At 38.6% G+C, this 27566-nt stretch overlaps 1 protein-coding gene across 1 annotated transcript in view; it reads right to left on the reverse strand.

Moving 5' to 3' along the window:
* Positions 1-1579: 1579 nt before the first annotated feature.
* Positions 1580-27566, reverse strand: part of LOC133009763 (anoctamin-1-like) — a 42351-nt gene continuing 16364 nt past the window's right edge. Inside the window, exons 10-24 of the mRNA XM_061077297.1 lie at positions 25883-26017; positions 24667-24827; positions 24392-24474; positions 17310-17384; positions 15146-15214; positions 14777-14978; positions 14115-14226; positions 13891-13948; positions 12999-13099; positions 10587-10729; positions 7523-7675; positions 6761-6813; positions 5198-5382; positions 3875-3980; positions 1580-2975 (exon numbers count right to left, since the gene is read on the reverse strand). Of these exons, the coding sequence (XP_060933280.1) occupies positions 2721-2975; positions 3875-3980; positions 5198-5382; positions 6761-6813; positions 7523-7675; positions 10587-10729; positions 12999-13099; positions 13891-13948; positions 14115-14226; positions 14777-14978; positions 15146-15214; positions 17310-17384; positions 24392-24474; positions 24667-24827; positions 25883-26017 (1891 nt within the window). The 3' untranslated portion in view covers positions 1580-2720. The remainder of the gene's footprint in view (positions 2976-3874; positions 3981-5197; positions 5383-6760; positions 6814-7522; positions 7676-10586; positions 10730-12998; positions 13100-13890; positions 13949-14114; positions 14227-14776; positions 14979-15145; positions 15215-17309; positions 17385-24391; positions 24475-24666; positions 24828-25882; positions 26018-27566) is intronic.

Below are 27566 nucleotides of genomic sequence, written 5' to 3' on the forward strand. Positions count from 1 at the left end.
AGGACCTTTTACATAAATCAGAAGGTTTTAAACTGACCGACATATATATATATATATTCTATCAAATTGGGTGATGTCAGACAGATTATAATCGTGTTCACAAATTTTGGAGTTTAGAAATGTATTAGGCAGTTGATACAGTGCTGCTTTGGTATGGCATTCAAGTTTGAAAATGCAAGATGATTGAAACATCCTTTTGCTGAGAATCTCCATTGTGAAATAAACATGGCACCTCATATTTGGAGTGCAAACAGATGGGTAGTCTTACTCAACGGGGGTTTGGGTTACGTTTAGGGGTAGGTAGGTAGGTAGGTAGGAAGGTAGGTTTTGTTGTTGTCTACATGTACCAGTAGCAGTAATGTTAGCTTGTCTATAGCAAGATATGTTAAATTACCCATATTTTACACCTTTCTGGGATTTAATTTGAGGTATTGGTATACCCCTAAGATGATATATCAGTGTATTAAGTTGAAAAAACTGCTGCAATGTGTGTTTCCATGTCCTCTCTTCTGCCTCTCTCTGGAGCTGCAGACAGAACAGGCTGCTTCTGCCTGCCTCTTCAGCCCCTCCTCTGATTGGCTGACTGCACTTTGAGTGATCCGGTTTACCAGTCTCATTCTGGCTTATTTACTCTGGTAAACACAGCTGAAAGACACATTGTAATGTTTGGATACAGCTATAAAAGACCAGTCACATATTTACAGTCGGTTACAACAGGATGTTTCTGAACAATAAGTTACACCGTCCTCATGTTTGTTCAAGTTTTAGCACGACAGTCGGCCAATGTAGGAGTAATGTACTGAGTTACAGTACGGAGTTTCAATACGGAGTAACATTTCTGCTTAGTGTCGAGTTTGGTATGGAGGGTTGGTGGTTGGGAGCCGGGCTAATGGGTTCGGAGGCTGGACTGGTATCAGCTGGGTGGGGCTGGGAGACGAGTGTGATCCCGATTTACATTATACGAGAAGGAAGTACGAAACAGGACGTTTCAATAACAAATCTTTTAAAAGACTGAGTGACTGTTTTCTTACTTTGAGGGTCCCTACTGACCCCCTTCAAGCAATTACGGATAGTAAAAGCCCAGAAAATGTATTTTACACAAAATGGGCCCTTTAAGCCATGTTCTGCCCAGTAGCCATAGTGTCAAGTTGGTCCTTGATCATTTTCTATCAGATATGAGGTATTAATTTCTGAGGGCTGTTGAGACAGCAATATCCTCACATGGTGTGTAAGAGTGTGGTTGGTCAAGCTGCGACTGTTTGTTGCCTCAGAATACAGCACAGAAAAAAGATTAAGTGATGTGTTCATTATATGTATAACCACACTGCAGTAGTACAGTGCTATGTTCCAGCTACAATGCTCCAAATGCTAAATTATATTTATATTTGAAAATGTATTATTTCCCATTATTCATCAGATGTCTTTAGTCCCACTAACTTCAGCATGTTACTTTGTGATCCCATCACAACTGGCATTAGGAACACAGTGACTGAATCGCAGTGTAAGATATGGCTTACAGTTACAAATGGAACTGAGATGACCACTGGCGTAGAAATAAACGGTCACAACATGCAGTAAAAAAGATTAATCCAGTTCAGGTTATTTATCTTATCCTTACATAGCTACCAGTTCCATAACCGTCGGTATAGCATTTTCAAAATAATAATAAATCAGGCTTTAAAGTTTCATATACATTTGCTTACAGAAACCAGAAAATTGCTATCTTGCCTTCAACAATAAAATACAAAACATGGTAAACTACTGTAATAAGTTATAAAAATCTGATTTACTTAGAAGAAACACTGTTGATTCCATTTTGCTTTAGTCATTTTTAGATTGTCAAAAACAGATTTCAGGTACAAAGTTAATAATCCTATCACGCTGGCAGTTCCTCGACAGATGGAAAGTAGAGAAAACCTGGCTAAGCCCTGTTTCTTTGTACCAGAGGTGTTGGGTACAGTGCAGTGGCTTCTGTAGCTCCACAGCATCATTGTTTCGGATGCTTCCCATGGTGCAGTTCTCTACACTGCATAAAAAAAACATTTCAGAAAACAGTCAAGAAACAAGTGTAACTGAGATGGAGGTGAAGTACTCTTTTTTCCAGCTCTTAAAGCCAAATACCCATTCAATTTCAACACTCATTTAACACTCCAAAGAAATGCAGGTTATTTGTAAATGTGTATGTGAGTGTAATTGGTTGTTTGTGTCAGCCCTGTGATGGATATATATGATGTGTATTTTCTAGCATGATGGGTATAACATCAACAACCTCATCCAATTATTCTGATGGCCTTTGATTGAGGTTGAATAAAATCTGTTAAAACAGAAATGGCATGCCTTGATACCCTTCTATGTTAAATTATATATCCACATTCTATGTTCTCTAATACTGTTTGCAATAAAAAATATTTTGCAATAAAAATGCTTGTGTACACATTTAAAGATTTCCATTCACAAAACTGATTACACTTTTGGAGATTGTTGTACAATTTCACAAATGTATATGTACGAAGTAGTTTTGAGTTTGATAGCACTCCACACACACTGCAACACATTTGGCCCCATTTTCCTTACACCTCATCAGCCAGCAAATCTCCCAGTTGAAGGAATGTTTCGAACAAGAACAAAAACAAAGAGTTTAGGTTGGCCTGAGCAAGCAGGCTGCTAGCAAGCTTTGACTTGCTAACTAAGACTGTACTAAGAAATCACTGTTACGAGCATTAGAAGCTCATAGTGTTGTTGTTTAGGAGTCCGGAGCGCGGGTGGGCCATTGTGCAGTTGTTGTTGTTGCTACCGCTGCAGTTCTCCTTGCCTCCTGTAGAGGATCTGCTCTCAAGGATAAGGACCTTCCCCTGCTCTTCCTTCATGAAGAGGTCTACCAATAGAATCTTCTCCTTGTGGATCTGAAGGCTGATGTCTTTAGGGATGTCTGGAATTAGCCAGTCCACAACATCATTCATCAGCAGCACAACATTCTGGTGGTGATAAATGGAAGAGAATCAGTTTTTTTTTGTATTTGTTTGTGTTTTCTCTAATGAATTATTAAAGAACTAGTTGTTACAACTAAAATGTAATTTCAAATGCATAATCTATTAATCAATCCTACACTGTGTATATTGGACTATATGTGATATATTAAAACGTGAAGTTAAAGAAACATTAAATCACTAAAGCCTGTGTCAAATTTGGATGCAAAATAAATTTGGAAGACTGCAGACACAACATGATAATACAAAATTCCAAAAGTTGACAAAGACTATGTTTGAGTGAAGCTACATCCACACTAATATGTTTTCATTCTAAAATTAATACAATCTCCATCTAGACGAGGGTTTCAGATTATTAGATGTAATCTCTACACATATTAACACACCTGAGAACACATACCACATGACCATTCATGTACACCGAGCATGTGTGGGTTAGTGTAAGTAGGAGGATTGTCAGTTGGTTGCTTAATCTTTCCATCATGATGGGAAGGTTTGCACTCTAATTTACTGCTACAACACACACTTTGTGTGAAGGGAGCGTCACTAGATGGCAGTATGACATCAGCATATCAGCAAAAAAATTTGGCCAGCTTCTATGTCATTGTGGGAGGATGTTTCTTTCGCTCTGTGTTGAAGTCTTAACTTCCTGCTTATAGAGTTCACAGTTGATACCAAGCTGAATTTGCTGTCAGGTGGTACAGTCCAGTACCCAATAGGGCCTGGACTGGTGAGGATAACTGATCTAACAGCAAATCCATCCAGATAAAAAGCCAGATTAGCATTGTTTCACCCATTACAGGCAAACTGGCCAGGGGCAAGCAGCGTTTATTTAATTATATAATAAATACATACATCTCTATGACTTTTTGCATGTGTCAACTTACCTGGAAAACAATAACAAAGGCCAGTCGCACAGCCAGCACCGCCCAAAACTCCTTGGAGATCTCATATGGAGTGGCTGACCAAGGAGGTTCTCTGTAGTCCTTATACCTTTAGTGAAGAGCAATCAATCATTTTACTTGGATAACCCATATTCCCATATCAAATTTTTTCTCGTAGGGCTGAACATTGTGTCAAAGGCTCTGCTCTTAACCCTCAGTGAGACAAATGAAAAACTCAAAACAACCAAAACCCAAAATAACACAATGTGGTTGTATGCCTCGACCAACCAGTGGAATATCTACCTAAAAATGTTTTCTTCCAGATAATGATAAGGTCCATGACCTACCTTTGATCACTGAAATATAATCAATTAATTATTTCCAAGTGAAAACTGATAATAAGTGGAAGAAATTCCCTCAAGATGGTCTTGAAAAATCTCACTCAAAGGCCAAAAAACATGATTCTGAGGCAACCATGACCTTTCCCTTGATCTCTGATCATCAAAAATAATAATTTACTCTATGAATCAAATTGGACCAGATGGACAAGTGGGCATCATAACTCCTCTGCCCACTGGCTGTTGCCGACACAGAGGTATAAAAAAAGGTAAAAACCCAAGAGAGAGCCAGGAATCCTTTGATGGATAGAAGTGCAATAGATGGTGAGTGTATCAGAACACTTCAACAAAATAACAGTATTTACAAAATTGTGTGTATCAGTGTTTAAATATACAAAACAAAAAGTGACAGCCACCAACAGAAGCTCAAAGTGAATGAAGAACATGGCCTGTGCAAATTTTTCCATTCAAAGTTTTTTTTAAATGCCCCTAAGAACTTTTATTACAAAGCTATGCTAAATAAGCTACCATTTTATTTATCATCCCTTTTAAAAGTAAGAAATATGGATCACCACCCTCGTTCTCAACAACACATCACCCTTGACAAACCCTTAATGCACACGGATCTAGGTAAAAATGCATTCAAATACAATGCTCCTCATAGTTGGAATAAACTTCAGGACTCAATTTGGCTAGATCGTTTTCTAACCTAAGAATAGTTTAAGTTTTTGTTAAAAAAAGTTTAAGTTGATGAATGCTGCTGTTTTTCTTGATGTGGCTATCTTATCCCTTTTTTTAAGACATTTAACTCCTCCGATTGTAATTTTACTTGTTTATGTAAATGCAGGGCACCATCGTAAACGAGAGCTCTGCTCTCAATTGGTTAATATCCTGTCTAAATAAAAGTTATTTAAGCCCTCTTATATTTCATGTCTCTTACATGTTTCATCAAGAAATTGACAACTTTGAACTGAAATGGATTTCCCACCTGCAAATCTCAACAGGGTAGCCAAGTTGCAATGGATCCATAGGTTCTTTGCCGTCCTGGAAGTGGCTGACATTAAAATGGGACAGCGTATTGTTGACAAATCCATGCATGGAGCCATCTGGACTGTACATGTACTGGTAGACCATCCGAGGTATGAAGTCTGAGGTGAAGGAGATAACAAATGCCTGGAATTGGAGTAGGGGATCGAGTGGTAGGGTGGGGGTTCAAAGGTCAAAAACATGAATAGAAGTTAGACTAATGTGAATATATATTTCATATACCTTGTGCAATCAAAACTGTGTGGAATGAAACAAAAAAACAATTCAGGGGCTGAATCCTTTGGATTTTGAAGACTGATTGGCGGTTCGGTCAACTTGGACATCCCATTTTGAAGGCTCCTTCAAATGTGGAAAACAAATGCCTGCTTTCATTCCTGGCCAACCAAGGATCCAATGAATGTGTCCTTCTATGGCCAAACTATTCCAATTGGCAACATGGGGGCTATGAAGACCGCCTCTATTCATGCCCAATTCCTGTGTGCCCTGCTTATGTAACGTAGTGCTGAGTAGAGAGAAATTAAATTTTGGTTATTTTCAAATAAAATGTAAATGAATTGAATATATTTATATTTATATTTATTTATATTTAACAAATGTTGATCATATAGCTACATTTAATTTAATCACATACACTTGTAATCTGAAGATGATTTGGTAGAGAGCTGCACCCACATCATCAGAGAGCCTGTGTCTTTCTTGGCTAATTTATTTTTGTTTGACGTTGTATAACCAGCATAAGGCCCAAAGTGTCACAGAAAGACTCATCAGAGGAGCTGAATGACAATAAATCTGAACAGTTAATAGGCAAAGGAAAAGAAGTGTCAACCATTGCAGTTCTCCATTGTGAGAAAATTTCTCTTCCTTGATTTGACCAATGACTGTATATAATAAATAACGACATAACAACTCCCTTAAGTGAGGCCAAATAACAGTGGATCGCTGCCGAAGAGGTCATAAGTCTTGTCCCTTGGACATCGTACATACTAAAAGATTCAAACTACTAGTTTATTTCTGATAAACTGACTTTTACTATTTAAATGGAGGGAAAAGTCATTGATTGGTGATCTGTCAGGCAGGTGTATTGGCAGGACATCAATATCCCAGCTGGGCTCCATGACTAATGCTCTGCAGATATTTCAGGCTCAAAATTACCTTACCAGCGCAAGAAGGCAGCTCCCATATCCAGGATATTTTGGTCTTACTTTTGTGCAGTGATAGAATGTGGGGACGTTCATCATTACATGACAGTCACTCGTGGAGATGTCCACTTCGTCGCCAATATAACGTAGTTTTCAAATTAAACCTTTCACTGTGGCATTAATGCTAAACTGTTGATATTCTGCATCCTCAGTGTTATAGGGCTTTCATCTCAATGTGTAAACAGTGGCCCATTTTGTCTGTCTGTCCCTGCATCATTTTAAACCCACAGTACAGAGCCAAAATATAGCCAGGACTACATACAGATATGCATTAGGATAAGTCAATACATTAATATGTTACTTACATTGATGATGACAGCCACTTTTGCCACTCCTCTAAGTATGTTGTACCATATACCTGTGGATATAAAAATATGCATAGATTACTGGATTTCAGCGTTAAAACAGTGAAAGGATATGTCCTCAGAGTCCTCACAGCTTGTTGCTTTTGAAGAGCAAGTTTATAGAACAACATTGACAACATTGCCCTAAGACAGGGGTGTCCAAACTACGTCCCGCGGGCCATCTGCGGCCCGCCATCCATTTTAAATTGGCCCGCCTCAAAAAATTAAAAAAAAAAAATTAAGGAAAAAAAAAAAAAAATTTTTTTTTTTTTTTTTTAAACTAACAATTAAGTAGCACTTCAATGGTACTTACTTATACACACTTATTGTACTTTTGCTCTATTTTTGAAGAAATTGTACTTTCTTGATTCTTGTTGTTCTGGGTTTGTACCCTCGGGTACCCTTGAATGCACTTAATATAAGTAGCTTTGGATAAAAGCGTCAGCTAAATGTAATGTAATGGACTATGGCCCACTGTATTGTACTTCTCAGTTAACACCGTTACGCCCCCCCCCCCCGCCCTGAGCGACGCGATTGTCATCAGTCCGCTCCAGGGCAGGGGGGCGTGGCGGCGTGAGTGGCCCAGACCTTCGTATTTTTTTCTGTATGTGGCCCTCGGGATAAAAAGTTTGGACACCCCTGCCCTAAGATCTCACTGTTTTCCTTTAATATTGGATATGTGTCTGTGTATTCCAAGTCTGCAGTAAAATGAATGTCACCCACCAATGTCTTTGGCTCTTGCTGCTACTGGTCTCCGCAACTCTGTCACAAATTTCTTTGCATCAAGTCGTATTTCAATGATGTTGTTGAGAAGAGCAAAGAGTGGAGCCAGCGGGAAGGACGCCACAAACAAGGTAACAAAACCAAACTGGATGACTGGACACAGAGGACGATAGACAAAAATATCAAATTATCACAACCAACTGTCAGCCATATCTGTTTAAAACCAGCCTCAATTGGACAACAGAAGCTCTATACATTAAACTATATTATAGTATATTATGCACATGGCGAAGAACATTGGATTAATACTGGAAGAAGGGGTTAATAGAATTCCTACCACAAATAGCAAAATCTTTTATTTTGGATTTAGTTCAGCATTGGTTCTCCTCTTCATAGCACCAAGCAAACACAAAATAGTTACACTGTCCAAAATGCTCCCCTTTTAAGGTTCAATTTATTTTCTCACAGATTGCAATTGTATTCTTTAAAAGTGGAGTAAACAATTCATTCAGGTTACTTTTTATGGGGTGCCGTTTGTCAAGCAGCTCACGCTGAAAATAACAGCAACATTTTGTCACATTTAGCTTCAAACCATGTTTAAAAAACTGGTGTGAATTTTTGATAGTCACTCTTTTGCACATTTACAACAATATTTGTCAACTTAGAGATATTTTAAATATTTAAATCCAAATGTTAAATGTTACACTTAAATGTTAAATGCTAAATCTAAATGCTAAATCTAAATGTTAAATTTAAATCTAAATGTTAAATTTAAATCTAAATGTTAAATCTAAATCTAAATCTAAATCTAAATGTTAAATTTAAATCTAAATGTTAAATCTAAATGTTAAATTTAAATCTAATTGTTAAATTTAAATCTAAATGTTAAATCTGAATCTAAATCTAAATGTTAAATCTAAATGTTAAATCTAAATATAAATGTTAAATCTAAATGTTTAATCTAAATGTTAAATTTAAATCTAAATGTTAAATCTAAATCTAAATGTTAAATCTAAATGTTTCGGGTGAAACTAAATATTTAGCTAATATGCAAATTCAAATGCCGGTTACAGGAAGTAGTAACAAAATAAAAGCTCGAGGAAGTCAGAGTGTGTTTATTACGGAGCCCCCCAGGGGACACGGGGGAAAATGAGGACAGCAAAATGACTTTTGCGAGATCCCGAGAAAGTTTAGGACAATGTACATCCGGGTATCTCATAATAATGACGGGCGGGGCGCCACAGAGCAGGGAAGCCGAGGCTGAGTGGCTGCGGGGACAGTCGCCCTACTCGCGGAAGTGGGCGACTGTGCATCGATACAGAGACATAACAGGATCGCTCCATGTTTTCTGCTCCGTTCATTGTCTTAGCGATGTCCTGTGTGTGTCTGTGTCTGCTTCCGCCTCACGTCCCTCTGTCCCCAGCTCACTTAACACTTTAACAATAAACACCAGCACTGATCACAAGTTATTAGTACACCTACAGGACTGATGTTATGATCTCATACTATCTCATAATAATGAGATACTGACTGCAGGGTCTGTCATGAGAGACTGTGTGTGTGTGTGTGTGTGTGTGCGTGTGTGTGTGTGTGTTGGGGGGGTGTATGCTTGTCTCTGTTCCTCTTCACTAAAACTGATAATCACATGTATTTTTTAGTTATTATCCGATGATGACCGATCATGACTTCGGATCGCTCCGTCACTTTAACGCTGACAGTCCTGACTGCGCGTCACGTTCTGCTCGTGTTGTGTGGAGCGGGGGACTACGTGCACACGGTGTTTAAACATGTGTTTCATGAGCTCAAACAAACACAAAGTAAACATCAGTCCTGTAGGTGTCCTAATAACTTGTGATCAGTGCTGGTGTTTATTGTTAAAGTGTAAAGTGAGCGGGGGACAGAGGGAAGTGAGGCGGAAGCAGAGTCCGACACACACAGGGCGACCGGACCTTTAATGAGCGTCTGTTCTGATCCTGGAGCAGCGTTGGTTATAATTATTCAGCGGCAGCACATCGCTAAGACAATGAACGGAGCAGAAAACATGGATCGATCCTGTTATGTCTCTGTATCAATGCACAGTCGCCCACTTCCGCGAGTAGGGCGACTGTCCCCGCAGCCGCTCAGCCCTGCTCTGTGGCGCCCTGCCCACAACCCGTATCTCATAATAATGACTTAATATGTCATTATTATGAGATACCCGGATGTACATTGTCCTAAACTTTCTCGGGATCTCGCAAAAGTCATTTTGCTGTCCTCATTTTCCCCCGTGTCCCCTGGGGGGCTCCGTAATAAACACACTCTGACTTCCTCGAGCTTTTATTTTGTTACTACTTCCTGTTACCGGCATTTGAATTTGCATATTAGCTAAATATTTAGTTTCACCCGAAACATTTAGATTCAACATTTAGATTTAGATTTAACATTTAGATTTAAATTTGACATTTAGATTTAAATTTAACATTTAGATTAAACATTTAGATTTAACATTTAGATTTAACATTTAGATTAAGATTTAACATTTAGATTTAACATTTATATTTAGATTCAGATTTAACATTTAGATTTAACATTTAGATTTAAATTTAAAATTTAGATTTAGATTTAACATTTAGATTTAAATTTAACATTTAGATTTAAATTTAACATTTAGATTTAGATTTAGCATTTAGATTTAACATTTAAGTGTTACATTTAACATTTGGATTTAAATATTTAAAATATCTCCAAGTTGACAAATATTGTTGTAAATGTGCAAAAAAGTGACTCTCAAAAATTCACACGTTTTTTAAACATGGTTTGAAGCTAAATGTTACAAAATGTCGCTGTTATTTTCAGCGTGAGCTGCTTGACAAACGGCACCCCATAACTTTTTGTCATGTTCCATCTAATCCACAGACCTATAACACTGGTAAATTTATGAAGATCCAAATGCAGCATTGAGGAAAACATTGAACATTTTAAATGTGTTATGACTGTGAGTGTGTGTGTGTGTGTGTGTGTGTGTGTGTGTGTGTGTGTGTGTGTGTGTTTGTTTGTGTGTGAATGTATGTGGTGTGATACTGACTCATTTCCATATATTCTGGTGTTAACCCAGCAAATGGTTCCAGAAAGTGATCTATTTCATATCTCATCAGCTTCTTCTTTCTCTCTTCCTCCTGAAAAGCACCTTGCTTTGACCGAATGTAGCGAATCAACTTCTTCAGCTTGCTGAGGAACAAGCACATTTGCACACACACACACACACACACACACACACACACACACACACACACACACATACACATGTGAACAAACAAGCATGCAGACATATTATTGACTTAGTAGTATGCAGCAATGAATACTTGCACATTTCAGTTTTTTTGTCATGAATCTACCCCAGTGGTCGTCAACCCGTCGATCGCGATCGACTAGAGCGACCAGTCGATCTCTAAAACCTTCACTGTCAATCCCAGATCAGCTGTGTGTTGGTTGTCTGTTGATCACACTGGCAGAGTGCCCGCTACAGGCTGTGGGGCTGCTGGTTTATCACCTGCATTTCCTTCAATACAAGTCTGATTATGTACTAAACTAAATGTCAGAACTCTATGGTATGAAGACGTGCATCTTCTGGTCTTATGGTAACGATCAAAGCCCCATTAGATCAAATTAATGTATTCAGAAAGTGAAACGCTGGAGTGCTTTTACTTTAAAACCAGTTTGGAATCTGTTTAAAATACATTGTGACATTGTGGTTCACAGCAGAATAATCAGAGAAAATTATGTTTGAATGTTTATCACAGCAGTTCCTGTATGCATTGTAAGCAATCCAGTATACTCATACAGTATAGTGTTTGTGTTTATTTGAGTACACAGGACAACTTTTATGCAAGGAAATAGTCATATTTTCCACCATATTCAACGCAAAGCCTATGTAAAAACATTGTGCTGCAGTAGCAGCTCCTCTGCAAAACATATTGTTGAACTGATAAGCTATATATTCTGCATTAAACAGATGCCGTAAATATGAATTGATAATAATGTGAATATTGAGCATTAAATAGATAAAGTTGAATAACTGCCTTTCTTTTTGTATATTTATATAACCTTTAACAGAAATAATAAATATGACCCTCCTAAGTTTTTCGGAAGATATCAGGGTGGTAGATCCTGGCTTACATTTGGAATAAAAGAGGGATCTTGGGCTCGACAAGGTTGGTGACCACTGATCTACACTCATTTAAGGTTCAGGGTTTAAGATTTAGAAGAAATGGATCTTTTGGCATTAATTGAATAAAAAATAATTCTAGTGATGTTCTCTCGAGTGTGTTTCATCTAAATTGTTGTTTTCTTACCCTAGAATGGGCCCCCTTTACAGAGACTGCCATTTTTTTTACAGTAGCCCAGACTGGACAAACTAAACACCTTTTGAGTTTTTATGACCATGGAAGGTTTCCACAGGTTCTCTTTCATGTTTGGAAAGGGATGGTGGGGTGAGGGGTATTCAGCTGCAAAATGCAACTTCACCAGTAGATGTCACTAAATAGTCTGTTTTTATACAAATGATCTGTATTTACATAGCAATTCTCTAGTCTTGATGACCACTCAAAGCCGTTTTCAGTACAGATTCATGACATTATTTCAGTAGGCTATTTCGTTGAAGACTCTTTGGAAGCAGTGTTGAGTTCTCTGGGTCTGCAGTCTCTACCTGGATTAGGGATATCATTCATCTTAACAGATAGTGTCTGTAAACCTGTGACCTTTGATCTTCACGTCTTAAAAAGATCTAAGACAAGGATGAAGACTGCAGTTTGCCTGGGCCATTTAAATCAGATACTTTTCCCAAAGTCACTCAAGTGTTGTTTTGGCCTAATGCCTCGGTTCGCCCTAGTCTCAGGTTACGTGCACTGTGGAGCAGGTTTTCATTAGAACCTTTTGTATTTGGCTGTCTAAATTATTTTCTCATTTCTGACAAATGATTAGCCAGATGATGATGCCTGTTAACCAGACACTGTGTATGGAGTTTTGTTTAAAGGGTCTAATTTGTGTCTCATGATAGCAGATAATCTTTCTTTCCATGCTCCATGAGTTCTTTAAATACTGGAGTTAGTCGTGGTTGATGCAGGTTCTCCCCTCCCAGCAGAGGACCTCTGCAACTCTGTTAAAGGGACTATCGAGTACTTTATCATCATTTTGTCTTATCATTAAATTGCATAATGTCATGAATATATTAAAAAAGTGGGAAAGTATGAATACTTAGTTTATTAATCTTTACAATAAAAAACACTATTCTTTATTATCATTTCCCTAATGTGTTTTTATCTTTGTAATTACTGATGGATGTGGATGTGTAATTTAGTTGCAGTTCTAAGTTGTGACATATAAAAGTGTGAATGAGTGAAGTTTAATAATTTAATTTGGTGTTAATGCATTTCTTCAGTACAATTTTGCAGTGATTATCATGTTCAAGCTTCATTACGTGTAAATTTTGCATACTTACGGTACTCCAATTTCAAAAAGGTTGTTCTGAATTAGCTGCTTTCCCAACATGGTGATACTCAGCTGGATACACAGCTCCATCAGACAGCCTCCATGAGCACACTGCAAAACATTCCATGTCCTGTGTTTAAGTGTGTTCTCCAAAATCAATTGCATGTATCTGTAGACACCTGTCACGAAATATACAGCAGCACTGTGTGTGTTGTTGCAGAAGTTACAGAAACAAGACCAACAGGCTGCTGCACAAGTGTCATTTGGTTGTAATATGTGGAGTAATAATAACACACTACATAAAATGTTCCATACACAAAGGGAGTACTAACGCAATCAGGACTAGATTGCTTCGCTTTGTTTTAAATTTATTTAAAATGCACAATACACAAAATGCAGTATAGCATAAATCTGGAGCATATTTTTTCGCATTCAAATGTAGGTGTCATTTAAAATTCTGTACAAACTCCAGATATGTTTAAGCTAATATGGTTTCCATAAAGGAGTTATTTTGGTTTCATCCTGCCTACCAGCTTTTTCTCATATGATCATATAGCCTCTGATAATATGCTGTATATATGTGTAGTCTAATTAAAATAAATTAGATAAATAACTCTTTTCCATAAATGTAAATAAGAAGGCTAAAGTGAAGGGTCACAATGATTGATGTCCTGATTTGATTTGTGCTATTTTAATTTAAGTGTGCCCCTTTAGTGACTTGTGTGTCAATCTATGTATAAGTCTAAGATTATATCATAATAACTTTATCAACTTTTTACCTTTAGTTTATATCCAGAGAATTATACTGTCAACACAACAAGGATGTTTATATCAACTCTAATCCTAGTGTCTGATTAGGAAGAATTTAGTTTGCAATTAATTTGCAAATGTGTAAACCTTACCTCTTCCATTCTGTAGGACTCAAACACATACAGGTAGCTGCCTGGCCTGCCTACCAGTCTAGAGGAGAAAATCAATAAAAGGCATTAAAAGGATATAACCTTGTCTTAACCCTAAACTATTTTCATTGCAATTATTTTTAAATTCAAAAAATGTCATCAATATATATGCATTTTACTAAATATTATATAAATATTCCTACTCATGTACAAAGTACATCACTAACCTGCCCCTGAAGAAAGCAATATAGATGATGGGGGTGAAAGCGTTGAAAAACTTCAGGATGAAGGTCTTGAAGATGAGTCGTTCTTCAAAACTCTTGTCTGATTTAGGAACCTCTAAAAGTGAACATTAGATTCTTTCATTTTGACTTGAAATGATAAATAGGCCAACAGTACTTCTGAGCACAGACCCTCCATTACAAAACATTACAGGCAAGTGAGATTTTGTTATATTATTATATTTTTTTGTCATACTGAATTGCACCAAGTCTCTCTGGCATAAATATTTTCCCAGATTAAAATGAATGATCTCTCTTGATTTATTAATGCTTATAAAAGCTTTTCTTGCAATAAAAGCCATACTCTATTTAAATGCATCACATCAAATGTCCACTGCTGTACCTAATGTTCACTTCACATCTGAGAGCCACAATCCTAAAATGGCTTTATATCAATTACATTTCATTTCATCATTTTTTTTTTACAACTGTTTTAAATGCAACAACAAACAAATAATTATATCCCACCTTTATCAATGGGAACCATGATCAGGTTTTACAAGTACACGTGCAAAACAGTTAAAAAAAGGTTCAAAGTTCTCATTGTGATGACATGCGGCCTGTTTTCACACAGTTAACTGCCTTTGCCAGTTTTTCACTGAACTTACCTAACACAGTGAGCCATCGTGCCACAGCACCATACACCTCATCCAGTATGAGGATGACCACCAGGTTGATGATGGCTGCGGTGGTTTTAACTGTCAGTTGTACATGGTTTCGTGTAATGGGATTGGAACTCATGTGGAGAGCAGCTTTGGTGGAGATCCGGTAGAGGATCACACCAAACACAATGGCAAATGTAACACCAATCTGGCAAGGCAAAGGTTTGCAGAATTAAACACAGGATAATTGGAGTTAGAGAGAAAGGGAATAAACCGCTCATCAGTGATTTACAACATAAGCGTGAGGGTGAGTGTGGGCCTGGTGTCAACCTCACACTCATTACCTGCACAGTACGTCAAGACATCTTTCCTCACCATCAAAAGCATCATGACAATATTAGTCATGTAGGCAGGAAGGCGGTCTCGAAAGGTGAGCTTTTCCACCTAAAGTAGATACACAAAAATGTTCAGTAAAACTGAGCCATCCAGATTTAGTGAATAGTGTTGTAAATACAGATATTCCAACATTAAGAGGCGTTTGACAATGAGCTATTGTCTTCTGTGACATGTTGAACAAAGCAAGGACGATGGCAACAGAAACAGCTCAGCTGATTTTTCACCATAGAACTGGAGAAAAGGAGTAGTACAGTCTGAACCTCAAGTACAGAGGTCAAAAAGCACTCTAATGATAAAATACAATGATGAGGTGATGACATTTTATATTGGACTAACGTCACACATGTGATTTCCTGCAGAAAGAGTTCATCTTACTCCACGACTCAGGGAGGGAAAGGTTGTCACCATGGAGGCAGCAGCTACTTTGATTTGTGGCGGGACTGCAAAAAGTGCTGATGGGATGAGGTGGAATGAACTGACTTGGCATTGCACATTATCTATCTATCTATTTAATGGAAATAGAAGATGGTACTCTGATTGGTTTATGACATTTTACAGCAAAAACATTCTGATGTATTAAGAGACTAAGTACAAGCCTTTTTAACCATGCATCTGGTGCAGTTACCTTTTGTCTGTTGTTGAAGTAGCAGGAGTGGATTTTGCATATAAGTTCGTTATACCAGTTCAGGTTTTAAAATGCAATGATGTGCGTGACCCTGTCCCAGCTATTGACACATTATATGCAAGTGCAAAGAAAAGTCAATGTGATACAACCAAGTAACCTGGTTTAAAGAGTATGGCCAAATAATGTATGTGATGTTATGTGAGTTAACACCAGTGTTGGGGAGTAACGGAATACATGTAACGGCGTTACGTATTTAGAATACAAATTATGAGTAACTGTATTCCGTTACAGTTACAAAATAAATAGATGGTATTCAGAATACAGTTACATTGTTGAAATCAGTGGATTACATGACGGTACTTCTCGAGTTTATTCACTCTCTCGTAAATCCACCGGCGGCAAAGCCCCCAGGAAGCAGCTGGAGACCAGGGCTGCCGTAAGAGCGCCCGGACCCCGGCGGCGTGAAAGAGCCTCACCGCGACCCGCTCGGGACCGTTACAGGCCCGGGACCGAGGCTCTGAGAGAGTTCCGTCGCTACCAGAAATCTACGGAGCTGCTGATCCGCAAGCTGCCCTTCCAGCGCCTGGTGAGAGAAGACCGACCTGCGCTTCCAGAGCTCCGCTGTCATGGCTCTGCAGGAGACCAGCGAGGCACGCCGGGTTCACACCGGACGCTGAAGCGCCGGGCAGCGCTAATAATATCACCCGTTGACCCAGAAGTATAAAAGCATATGGTCACTTGTTGCTCCAACATTAACTGCAACAGCGTCCCAATTTAATGTCATCTATCTTCAAGAACTTCTCCGCTGTTTGCTCCGTTCAATGTCGGGTGTCGAGGGTAAATTACGTATTCTCCGCCCCCCCCCCCCCTCTCTTTTTATCTTTATGACTGCTTGTGTGTCTGTAGTGGATGGGCAGAGGGGGGCATTTAATAATGTGATTGGTAAAATTGGTAAAATTAAAACTCCAGGACAACAGAAGGGGAATACAAACTATGGGATGCATACTTTATCATTTATATCATATAATATGTCATCAATATCGTTTAAAATCATTTTTCTGTGTGTTTCCTTGAGCGATACGCTCGCATCAAGCGAAAAAAAAAATAGACTCGACGCCGAAACGATCGCTGCACTGCGCGAGGCAGCCTTGGCGCAGGGGGGGGGGGGGGGGTCCTTCAGCGTCCGGTGGGGCCGGCACAGAGGTGGGAGAGGATGGGAGCCGGACATCCAGCTGGCCCGCCGCATCTTGCGGAGAGAGAGTTTAAACTGCTGCTGCTCCACTGACTATAACAACGCCGCAATCATACACTTAAAAAATGCAATACAAACCGGAAGTATTCCAAGTATTCAGAATACGTTACTCATATTAGTTAATGTAATGGAATACGTTACAGATTACATTTTTGGGCATGTATTCTGTATTCTGTAACGGAATACGTTTTGAAAGTATCCTTCCCAACACTGGTTAACACATACAACTTGAGAGATACAAATTTGCAGAGCCTATTTGTTATTACCTTGTGTGGGGATTTCCTATCTTTACACATAGACTTCTGCATCACCTTGAATTCATATTCAGCCCTGGGGTGGTCCTGTAACAGTGACACATAGAGAAATGACATGAAAGTGAAACACATGGAAAAGATTTTGAATCAAAATGGAATCACCAACTGGATATGTGTATTGTACAGATGGGAAGTCTGATAAGCTAAAACGAGTGAATGTAAAATATTTCAATACTGTGTGAGTATTTTCAATGGGTCTTGAAGTTAGTTTTGGGGAATGTTTTCATTGTTCACATAAATGTGGTCTCGTGTAATCAGTAGGTCCTATTGTTAGGGTGGCAGTCCCTTTTCTCTGTTTGTATTTGCCTTACATGGAATGGAAATTTGTAGGAGGCTGATTTGTTTAACATCCAACAAAAAAAGTTGTCTTCGTTGGAATATTTATGCTTATTTTGCACGTAAACACTTTGCCTTGATATTAATGTGATGATGATGTTGGGCACATGAATATGTGCTTTGTTGCAGATGAGGTGTCATTATTTCCTTAGAAACAACAATCATACGTTTCAAACAAGAAAGGTTGTTATGTATTGATCCAACATTTATCACATAACATTTATTTGTCCAAACTCAAATGAAACAAGCAAAATCCCTTAAAAGTTTGCGAGCCTTGTGCTTAGTGTCGCTACACCAGTTCATGCATTATGGGTTGCTGAGAAGTGCCTTTCGGCTGCAGTGCACCTGAGGCCAAATCCAAGTGATTATGGTACTTGGAGTGCATGTGGAGGACCTGGCAGAATCCTGCTTAACCATTATGTTTGGAAAATAAGAAGAGGCTGCTTCGTACCAGACAGCCAAGTAATGGTTGGCAAATTTGATACACATGCTGCATGTTCTGCAAAACGAATATCCACATGTGTGTTTTTATGTCTGAAAACAGTGATTATTTCTCAATCGTCCGATATCGTCAGTGACCGTTGACACTCATCCATGGACTGTCCAGTCTGGGCTACTACAAGAAACATGAGAGGACCCCCCCCCCCCCTTCCTTTAAATATAACGTTTTTCAATGTAAAGGCCCATTCTAGGGGGAAACATCACTAGGATTATTTTATATAAAATGTCTCTTAATAGATCCCTTTCACTTAAATTGTACACACTGGACCTTTAACCCCCACAAACCAACCACTTCTCCTTCCCCTCCACCCCAACAAACCCAGATGACACCTCTCAACCCCGACATCACCCAACAACCCTTCCTACCCCTGGCAAGTTGCAGCTGTTTTCACCAACAGCTTCCGGGATGCAGAGACGGGGGGACACATGTAGAGTTATATATCCAGTTATACTCACCACTTAAACATTGCAAGTGTTGAAATATCAAACAGATTTGAAAAGAAACATAAATGTGATGGACTGTAAGACAGTGAAGGGAACACTGAGCTAGAGTTAAAGTGAACAGAGTAAAAGCTTGAGGTGAAAGGACTTGAATAGAGTGCATGTTATGATATTATAAAGGTTGATGGTAATTGTAGAAGCTGCAGTTTATGGAGCCTGGGAAAGGGATTGTCTTACCCTGGAAAATGTTAGTGAATCAATGTATGTTAAATTTGTCTGTAAATATGACATTTTTTGCACAATTTTTGACATTAATCAATAAAATGTTTTTTTTTCTTTTTATGACAGTAAAAGTGTGTTGATTTCACACTTGCCCCTGGCACTGCAGCTTGTGTGCTGTAGTAGAAGGTATACATACACACATATATGTATATACGTCTGCAAATGTCTAAGGACAAATTATAACTTTTGGTGATTTTATTTAGGAAGCAGAGAATCAGTATTTAAAACCCCTGAAACACATGTCAATGCTTAGTTAAACTTTAATTTCATGAAGTTAAAATGGTAAAAAAAAAAAAAAAATTATAGAATGTGCAAAAGTTTGGCCACCCTAATAGGTCTGTCCTCCCGTTAATCAGATGGCTTTTGTGCAGTGTTTGCAGTCAAGGTTTCTGCTGTCACACAGGCTCGTCTTTGCCTTTCTGTCCAGTCGACCTGCAGTTTTATCCTTGTCTGCCACAAGTCTTCAACAGTGGCCCTTTAACTACCATTTCGTGATGACACCTCGGACAATGTTTGGAGAATCAGAGAATTAGTCAGTTTTGGAAATGCCATCAGCTGACAGTTTCTAATGATTGTTTTAGTCCTGCATTTCAGGTCCTGACCGGCGAATGAGCTGATGAAGTTCTAACTATTTTCCAAAAAAGGAGAGTGCCCAAACTTTTACTCCTGCCACAATTACATGAAATCAAAAGTAACAGTTTATTAACATTTGAAAAAAACTTCTTAGAGTCTGTTTGCTGCATGGGTTCTATTAAAATCCATCCAATTAAAAAACTCAACAGAGTACGTCAGAATATAAACAGCTGCATTATCAAATTATCCTTTGTACTGTAGTTTGCCTGTCCCCTTTTGTAGTATGTGGTGTGCTTGCATCTTTCCCAGGCTCCAGTCGGTGTGGCTGAGAGAGAGAGAGCGAGAGAGAGAGAGAGAGGCAGCAGCGATCAAGAGAGCAAAGTGACTCAGATGTGAAACAATCAGAAAGCACCTTGTTCCCAGTCTGATCTTAATGTAAAACATGAGCTCACAATGTCTTGGGAGGATTTGCATCTGTGAACTGGCGACTGCCATATGCATCAGATGCTCTAGTCGGACGGTTGTGCTTGTGTGTGGCATATGGTGTGTACACATAGTTTGTAAGTGTGGTCCCTGGGCTGTTATGTCATGTCATGTCATTGAAAAACGGCGTTTAACATAATGTTGTAGCCATGTGTATTTTCATTTTTTTTTTACTTAAATCTTGCTATAAGAAGATTACAGTTAAGGAACACAGCAGAAGCAAAAACCTCTCATTCTCTGTTTTAGAAAAGACAGATCTGCAATGTTTGTTTGCCTCTCACATAAACACATGTGTACATATGGTTTTCTAGATTGATCTGAGCACGATGCTCTTTGGTACAGATGGGGCGATAATAAAAGGACGTTTCTGATCATTTAGCTGATTCCTGATTGTAAACTGTGGCTGAGAAAATGATTTGCTGCTGGACAACAGAATTGAATTACCAGCAAGCCTCACTGTATACACCAGCTACTGGCAGGAGACATGGCTTTGCTGCCAACAGAAGAAACAATGAAGGCATCACCCATAACAGCTAGTTTTCTGCTAGACCTCCACTCTGTGTGGTCGACTCAGTCTGCACTGATCCAAGCTCCTATTTTCTCACATGAAGAATTATGCACCAATACATGGTGGTCACCCCATCGTTAACAAATAAATGCAGACAGAAAATAAACCGTACATCAGTCTTCTTCCTCTTTTCTCTCCTCTCTGATGTCTCCCCTCTGGAATGCTCATTTTAGATAAGACCCAACCTCCTTACAAGAACAACCAATCAAAACTGATAAATAACAACCCGTGATCGCAACATGAAGCACCCAATGAAACTGTATCATCCATATAAACTAAATTATTGATATTATAACTGACTTTCTGTCAGTATCACTGCAAGTGAGGATTACAGTTAAACATGTTGAATTAATCCAAGTATATTTAAGTAATTAATAATAATCCTAATATTTCAAAGCAATCACAGCTGTGTGCTGCAGTGGTGTATAATGACCACTGCTGAATTCAACTGCACTTATTCTTTACAGTTTTCTTATCAAACATTGTACAAAGCTGTGAGTGAACAAAGTTCTCAGATCTTGACACTGACTTTCTATCAGCCAAAGAAATGACTTAACAATCCTGCTGTTGGTTTAAACAGCACTGAGTAGGTATATACATTTCTGATTTATTATATCTTATCAACCATCCGGACCCCTCCGGTTGTCTGGAACAGGTCTGCTCTTTGTCTGCAGAGTCCAAACTAAACATAGAAAAGCAGCATTCAGTTGTTATACTCTTGCTGTGGCCACAGGGTTTCCCATATTTTCCTGTGTCCATTCCTACCCTGTGTGTCCTATGTGTGTGTGTTGTGGGCACATCTGTGTTCCATCTGCTTATCAACCCAATAATACAAATAGTGCTCGTGGCAGTCCTTGCCAGATTAGTTGGTATAAGTTCTCTCAGTTGCTTTACATTACTCTAGTGTCTATTACTTCAAGTAAAAAAACTAAAAGTAATGTTCACAGTAACCCTTTTTCTATTCTTTAATGTGGTCTCTTATTTTGCTTCCACAATTTGTCATGATGCCTCTTATATTTTCTGTAAAGTACTTACTATACAAATACACTTCCCTAGTAGTGTTGGATGAGCAAAGAGCTGATCCTGGACATATTTATCCTTTCAATGTTAGAGATTGGGAGTGAAAATGAGGTTAGAGCGGAGCACATATTTATAACAGAGAACCATGTGTACACGTGTGTGTGAAAGAATACAGATGGAAGGAGTTGCAGAAACACTGAGATCATACTCGAAACACATGTGGGAACTCTTCCTTCACAATGAATATATCAAACTACTGAATCTTACTCGTCTTTTTTTGTGAATTAGTTGTTGACTTTAAGTTGCAGTATGTTAAGCGCTTTGGTCCACTGCAGTGCGCCTGTAAGAATACACACACTAATTGTTGCTTTTTGAATCATCATTTAAAAACATGGGACTTTGATCAGTGCTACACTAATCAGCCATTGTTTCCAGGCACATGGAGATGACCTCTCTGTCTTGAGGGTCAGTGGGAATATATGTGATGGCAAACGTAAGTTCTGCCAGTCAGTCATTCATGTGAATGAACTCACGCTGAAACAACACCCAGCTGCTCGAGACAGTGGCCAAGTGTCCAATTACCTTTGAACCCTTGCAGTTTTGGCACTATGTGTTAAAAGGGAGATACTGTATACCCTACACGGTTCTTCGACACTGAGGTAAACCTACTCAAATCAAAGCAGAGCCTCTACACTTCAGTAGCCATTATCTCAAACTAAATGTAGTGAAGCTCGGAATCTGAAGAGCAAAAATGTACAGCTCTCCAAATATTTATGGACTGTGCTCGTAATTTCTATCTCATGTACACAAACTTTTAATGGTGAATGTGCACGTAAGTATATGCATGGAAGGAAACATGGTCAATGATTACTTTTCATACCAAATGACCTTGATTGGTCAGGTCTTTGTGCTCCTTGTGTCCAAGTTCTTTATCTTCGTTCACTCTCCTGAGACATAAGTGGACATAAAATAAGTGGACCACTGCTTTCCTGAGCTTTGATTCGTGAGCACTTGTACTTGTTTCGCAGGCATTAGGTGTGAATGTTTAATTTACATACATCTAAAGTAAGCAAATTTAGTGAAATGCTGAAGTAGGGAAACTGCAGCCACAATGTGTTGTAGACACAGACTACATTTGCAAATATCATTTACAGTTTACAGGTTTTTTTTGTGATATGTTATGATGAGAGATTTGCAGCAGCAGCAGAAAGGCTACAAAGAGAAAAAAGATAAATTAATCTAGAAACAGGAATGTATCCAAACCTTGAGAGCTTCCTGTGAAAAATAACCCAGAGAGACAGAGACAAAGGGGGTGGGGTAAGGTGATTCCAGAGTTAGTAAAGATAAGTCAGATTATACCATTGCACATAACATGGCATGTTTTGAATGTGTTGAAGAGGACTTGAATACTCTGCTGATTTTGAAAATGTGCTCCACAAAACATTGCAGCAAATGAGGAGGAAATACACCAACAATTGAGTGAAACACAACAAAAACCAAAAACACTCACATCTCACAAATATTATAAATGTGATAATAAATACTGTATAAAGTACACACATGTATGTGTATATTACATGTAAAAAAACAATAAAGGGAATGTGCAAATTAATCAAGATGCACACTTAAGTCAATCATGTATATGTACCATCCTTGCAGGTTGATGTTAAAGACATACAATAACTTACAGTATTATAGACAATAGAGCAAAACACACAATATTTAGTAAAATGAGTAGCAAAACAAAAGCACTTCTCCAGATGATGACATATGTCCAATAACAACTGTTTTAAAGAATGAAGAGGGAAGTTCTAGATGTTGCTCAGTTCTTTGGGTATTGTGTTCCACTTATGTGCTCCATGATAAGAAAGTTATAGCGCAAATATTATGCACTTTAGAAAATACCACAAATACAAACAGTGGTTTGTGTGGGGATGAGGGGGATGCCAGCCATCAAAATTACCTCCTCAAAAACAACCCCTAAACTACCTGTCAATTTCTAATCCCCTTTCATCCACTATGAGAGGGCTGCGTATGCACATGGTGAATTTGAGTGTGCATTTGATCATCACTTAGTTAATACTGATAATTCAATTTAAAATAGCATGATGATGGGCGGCGTATAGCTTACCTGGTAGAGGTGGGACCACACTGAGGCTAGGCTCACCCGTTCAATTCCAGTCTGTGGCCCTACATGTCATCCCCTATTGTCTCTGACCTCTTTCACCAGTAACTCTCTCTATCCTATCAAATTAAGGCCTCAAAAGCCCATATAAAATATACATATAAACTGCTGGTACGTGATTTAGTTTATTCAGCATTAACTATACTATCGTGCACACATTCTCTATCTGCATACGCAGCCTTTTCTCTCATAGGGGTCAGGGGAATGGCTGGGACCCCAACTGGTGGAGGCAGATGGCTGCACACATTGAGTTTGGTTGTAGCTATAGATGGCATCCCCACTTATCCTCCTACAATTTGCCTGGTTCTGGCAAAAATGTATTTCCTCAAGTATAAATTGTAGAGAATAGTTGTCATATTTGCTGAAAATATTTTGGGTTAATGTATTTTTTCTATAATCTGAAAGGAGATGCATACGTGAGATAAAACCTGATTCAATTCCATTATAAGCTTATACTTATAATAATCACTTCACTTATCAAAACATGGAATTACCCATCCTTTAAAAATAAATGCTTAAAATAAAACTAGTATCATCAGTTTTCAAAACTTAAAATGCTAATTATTGTAATACACATCAATATATATACTCTTTGTTAACTATAGTTAGCTTATCTATACCTGATATGATTTCAGCGCCACTCACCTCCTCATCTTCAAACCCCGTCAGGTCCCATTCATAGTTCAGTCTCATCTGCAGCCTCTTCCAGTGCTCCATGAACATGGCAGCTTTGAGGCAGAGAAAGACATCAGTTTCAGACACTAAACTATACATGTTGACACCTGAGTGAGTGCATTAGGGAAAATTGATATTAGCAATGCTATATGAGTCAGTTCAGCTGAAAATGTGTATAGCTAGTTGGGCCTCATAAGGTAGACACTGATTATATAAGCAAAGTGAATTGTTTAGTGTTCCCTCACCCCACAGAGCCATGAATATAGAGAAGAAAACAGTGGCAGGGTTGTCAAACAGGTGGCTGGCCCGAGCTGTCCCACAGGCTGTGCTCAGTTTCCAGTAGCTGCACACTCTGTCACACAGAGGACACATGGTGATGTTGTTCTTTGGATGGCAGATCTCCATGCTGGAAAACAAGATACAGACGAACACCTGTTTTACATTCCCAAAGGGGGATGCATTGAAAAGCCCCTTACCCTAAACTTAACCATCGCAGCTAAATGATGGTTTAGCTGTGATGGTTATAACCTAAACCAAATGCTAATTCCTAGAAAGTCTTAACATTTGTGGTCTCTCAATATTTGTCAAATTGGCACTCACACATATATGTTTATGCAGGTATACAATATGTGTGTGTGGTGTGTGGGTATATTTATATATATATATATATATATATATTCTCTTTGCTTTCTTTTAGATCTGAAATATTGGATGATTAATATCACCTGCAGATCCTCCTGAAGTGTTTCTTGAGTTCCATTAGACGGACAACTTCCTGACTGCTTTGGGGTTCTGCTTTGTCTTACTGATCCTCACACTTCTGCTCAGCGTGTGTGGTGCATGTCTGCAGTGAGTGCAAATATGTACCGGTAGTGTGTGTCATAATATCCTGTGGATGATGAGAAGCAGGTAGAGGAAGGAGAGGAGGCCCCTCTATTTTCTCAACTCATTCATCAATGTGCTTCCTTTGTCTCCCCCTTTGTATTTCTCATTTTACTTTCTTCATTCACGTTGATTTCAATTTCTCTATTGTATGTCATTAAGAATATCAACTCACTTAAAACAGTATTGATTCTAACAATATACAGTCCAGAATATTGTTCCTTTATGACAATAAATTGTGTACAAGCTGCAGAACCACTCTAGTGATGTCACCACATTTTGTATTCGATTTGTCTGCAGATCTGAGGATTGTTAAGACAACATTGTATTAACCATAAGACTAAGGCCCAAAACAGTTTCCTACACATTAAGTAGAAGCATCACATATTCAGTTTGCTGTGACAATCAACTAACATCATGTCAGCTCTCCTTCCTGTGCTTGTTAAACAAAGAGTGTGTGTGTGTGTGTGTGTGTGTGTGTGTGTGTGTGTGTGTGTGTGTGTGTGTGTGTGTGTGTGTGTGTGTGTGTGTGTGTGTGTGCGTGCAAGCGTGTGTGTGCGTGCAAGTGTACACAGTTACCTTGGTATGTTGTCATCAACTGTGGCACATCCATAGAGAAAGACAATGACCCCGACTAGAGAGGCAGGAATCAGCATCTGGGTATACAGGCCTAACCAGGCAAAGTACAGCCCAATCTTCTCGCCAAAGTACTTTCTACACACACACAAACATACACACGCATAGAGATGCAAAGGGTTTCATTTGTTCAGACAAAAAGAGCTATGCAGTAAAATGGAAGGGACTGATCCGTGGTGTTATTTCAGGTCCTGGTGAGATAAGTAATACAATCCAGGTAGAGGAAGAAACGACATGTTTAGAAGACTTAAATATAACCAGAAATAAAAGTTACGCATAAGAGAAAATTCACTCATGTCGTCTGTGCTACATTCATTCACATTTGCCATTACTGGGCCTTTCTGCCCCTCTCAATGTCACTCTGTACTATTAAGTTGTCTGTTGAAATGCTACTTAATTTTATTGCTTTCAGTTGAAATTGAAAGATTCATGTTAAAATTGTAAAATGCATATGTCTTATTTTATTATATGTGTACTATTTCTGTTGTTTTGGCCACTAACTTGTGAAAACTCTCAGGCACAGTCTGTATTATGGCAAACTCAGGCCTCTGTTTAAGGAACATAAGCTTTAACAAGAGAGTTATAGGGGACATAGTACTTAAGCTCCCATTTCCTTGTATAAATTCTGGTACTTGTCATGTTTAGGAGGTGAGAAAGCATAAAAACAAACCAGCAGACAATGAATGCGTTTTATGTTGTACTCATCACTCCCTGAATTACTGTCTTCCTTTGTCTGTATCTGTTCAAATATCCTCACCAACTATACAATCCAGGCCATTAATAAAGAAGACAGAGGAGTTATGAACATCATCCATATTGTATTATTACTAGGTTAAAACTATATTGGCCTGGATACAGGATGACATTCGTTGTGTGTTCATCAATCAAAGACGACATCTGTTGTGAATGTTAAACACATGTTCCGCATAGTTGGAACATCATGCAAGAGCTAGCCTGACGTTGTCATACTCAATTCTAGTCAGAATATGACTAATGGAGACAATGGAGAGCGCTCCATTGGGCTGTGATTATGGGGCGTGCTTCAACCGCACCAGGAAAAAAAATGCCTCTTTGCTCAATTGCATAGACCTACAACCAATCAGAGCAACGTAGTATGTGACGTATGTTGAGCGACGCATCGGGGCCAGCTGATAAATTAAACTTTTCCCGAATCCCGTAGGAAGGACGGCAAAAACATCTTTTCCATCTAAAAATGCCTTGAACTCGTTCTCTGTTCCTCTTTCAAAATTAGTGAGCTGTCGATGTTTTCTAAAACAGACTCAATGGCAGCATCTATTCATCTCAGCTCTCCAGCGGCAGGCATGTTTGTGGAAAACAAAGTCAACCCAATGCTGTTTGATGACGTAGTTGATTACGTAACTGCTGACCCCAATGGAGCGACTCCAGACCGAACTTCCAGACCAAAAAATGTTGTGGGCGGGGCTAAGTTCGTCCAGCACCCAGGCTATGCAAGAGCTACAATTTCTAACAAAACACATAGATGACCTAATCATCTTATATTCAAAATCCCAACTTTACAGATTTTACCCATTGGAGAGTTAAGACAATATATTTATGAAAATCCTATTATATACAATTGTAATATCTACAAACTGATGAGCTGCAA

This window comes from Limanda limanda, chromosome 8 (assembly GCF_963576545.1).
Source record: "Limanda limanda chromosome 8, fLimLim1.1, whole genome shotgun sequence".
NCBI classification, from domain to species: Eukaryota; Metazoa; Chordata; class Actinopteri; order Pleuronectiformes; family Pleuronectidae; genus Limanda; species Limanda limanda.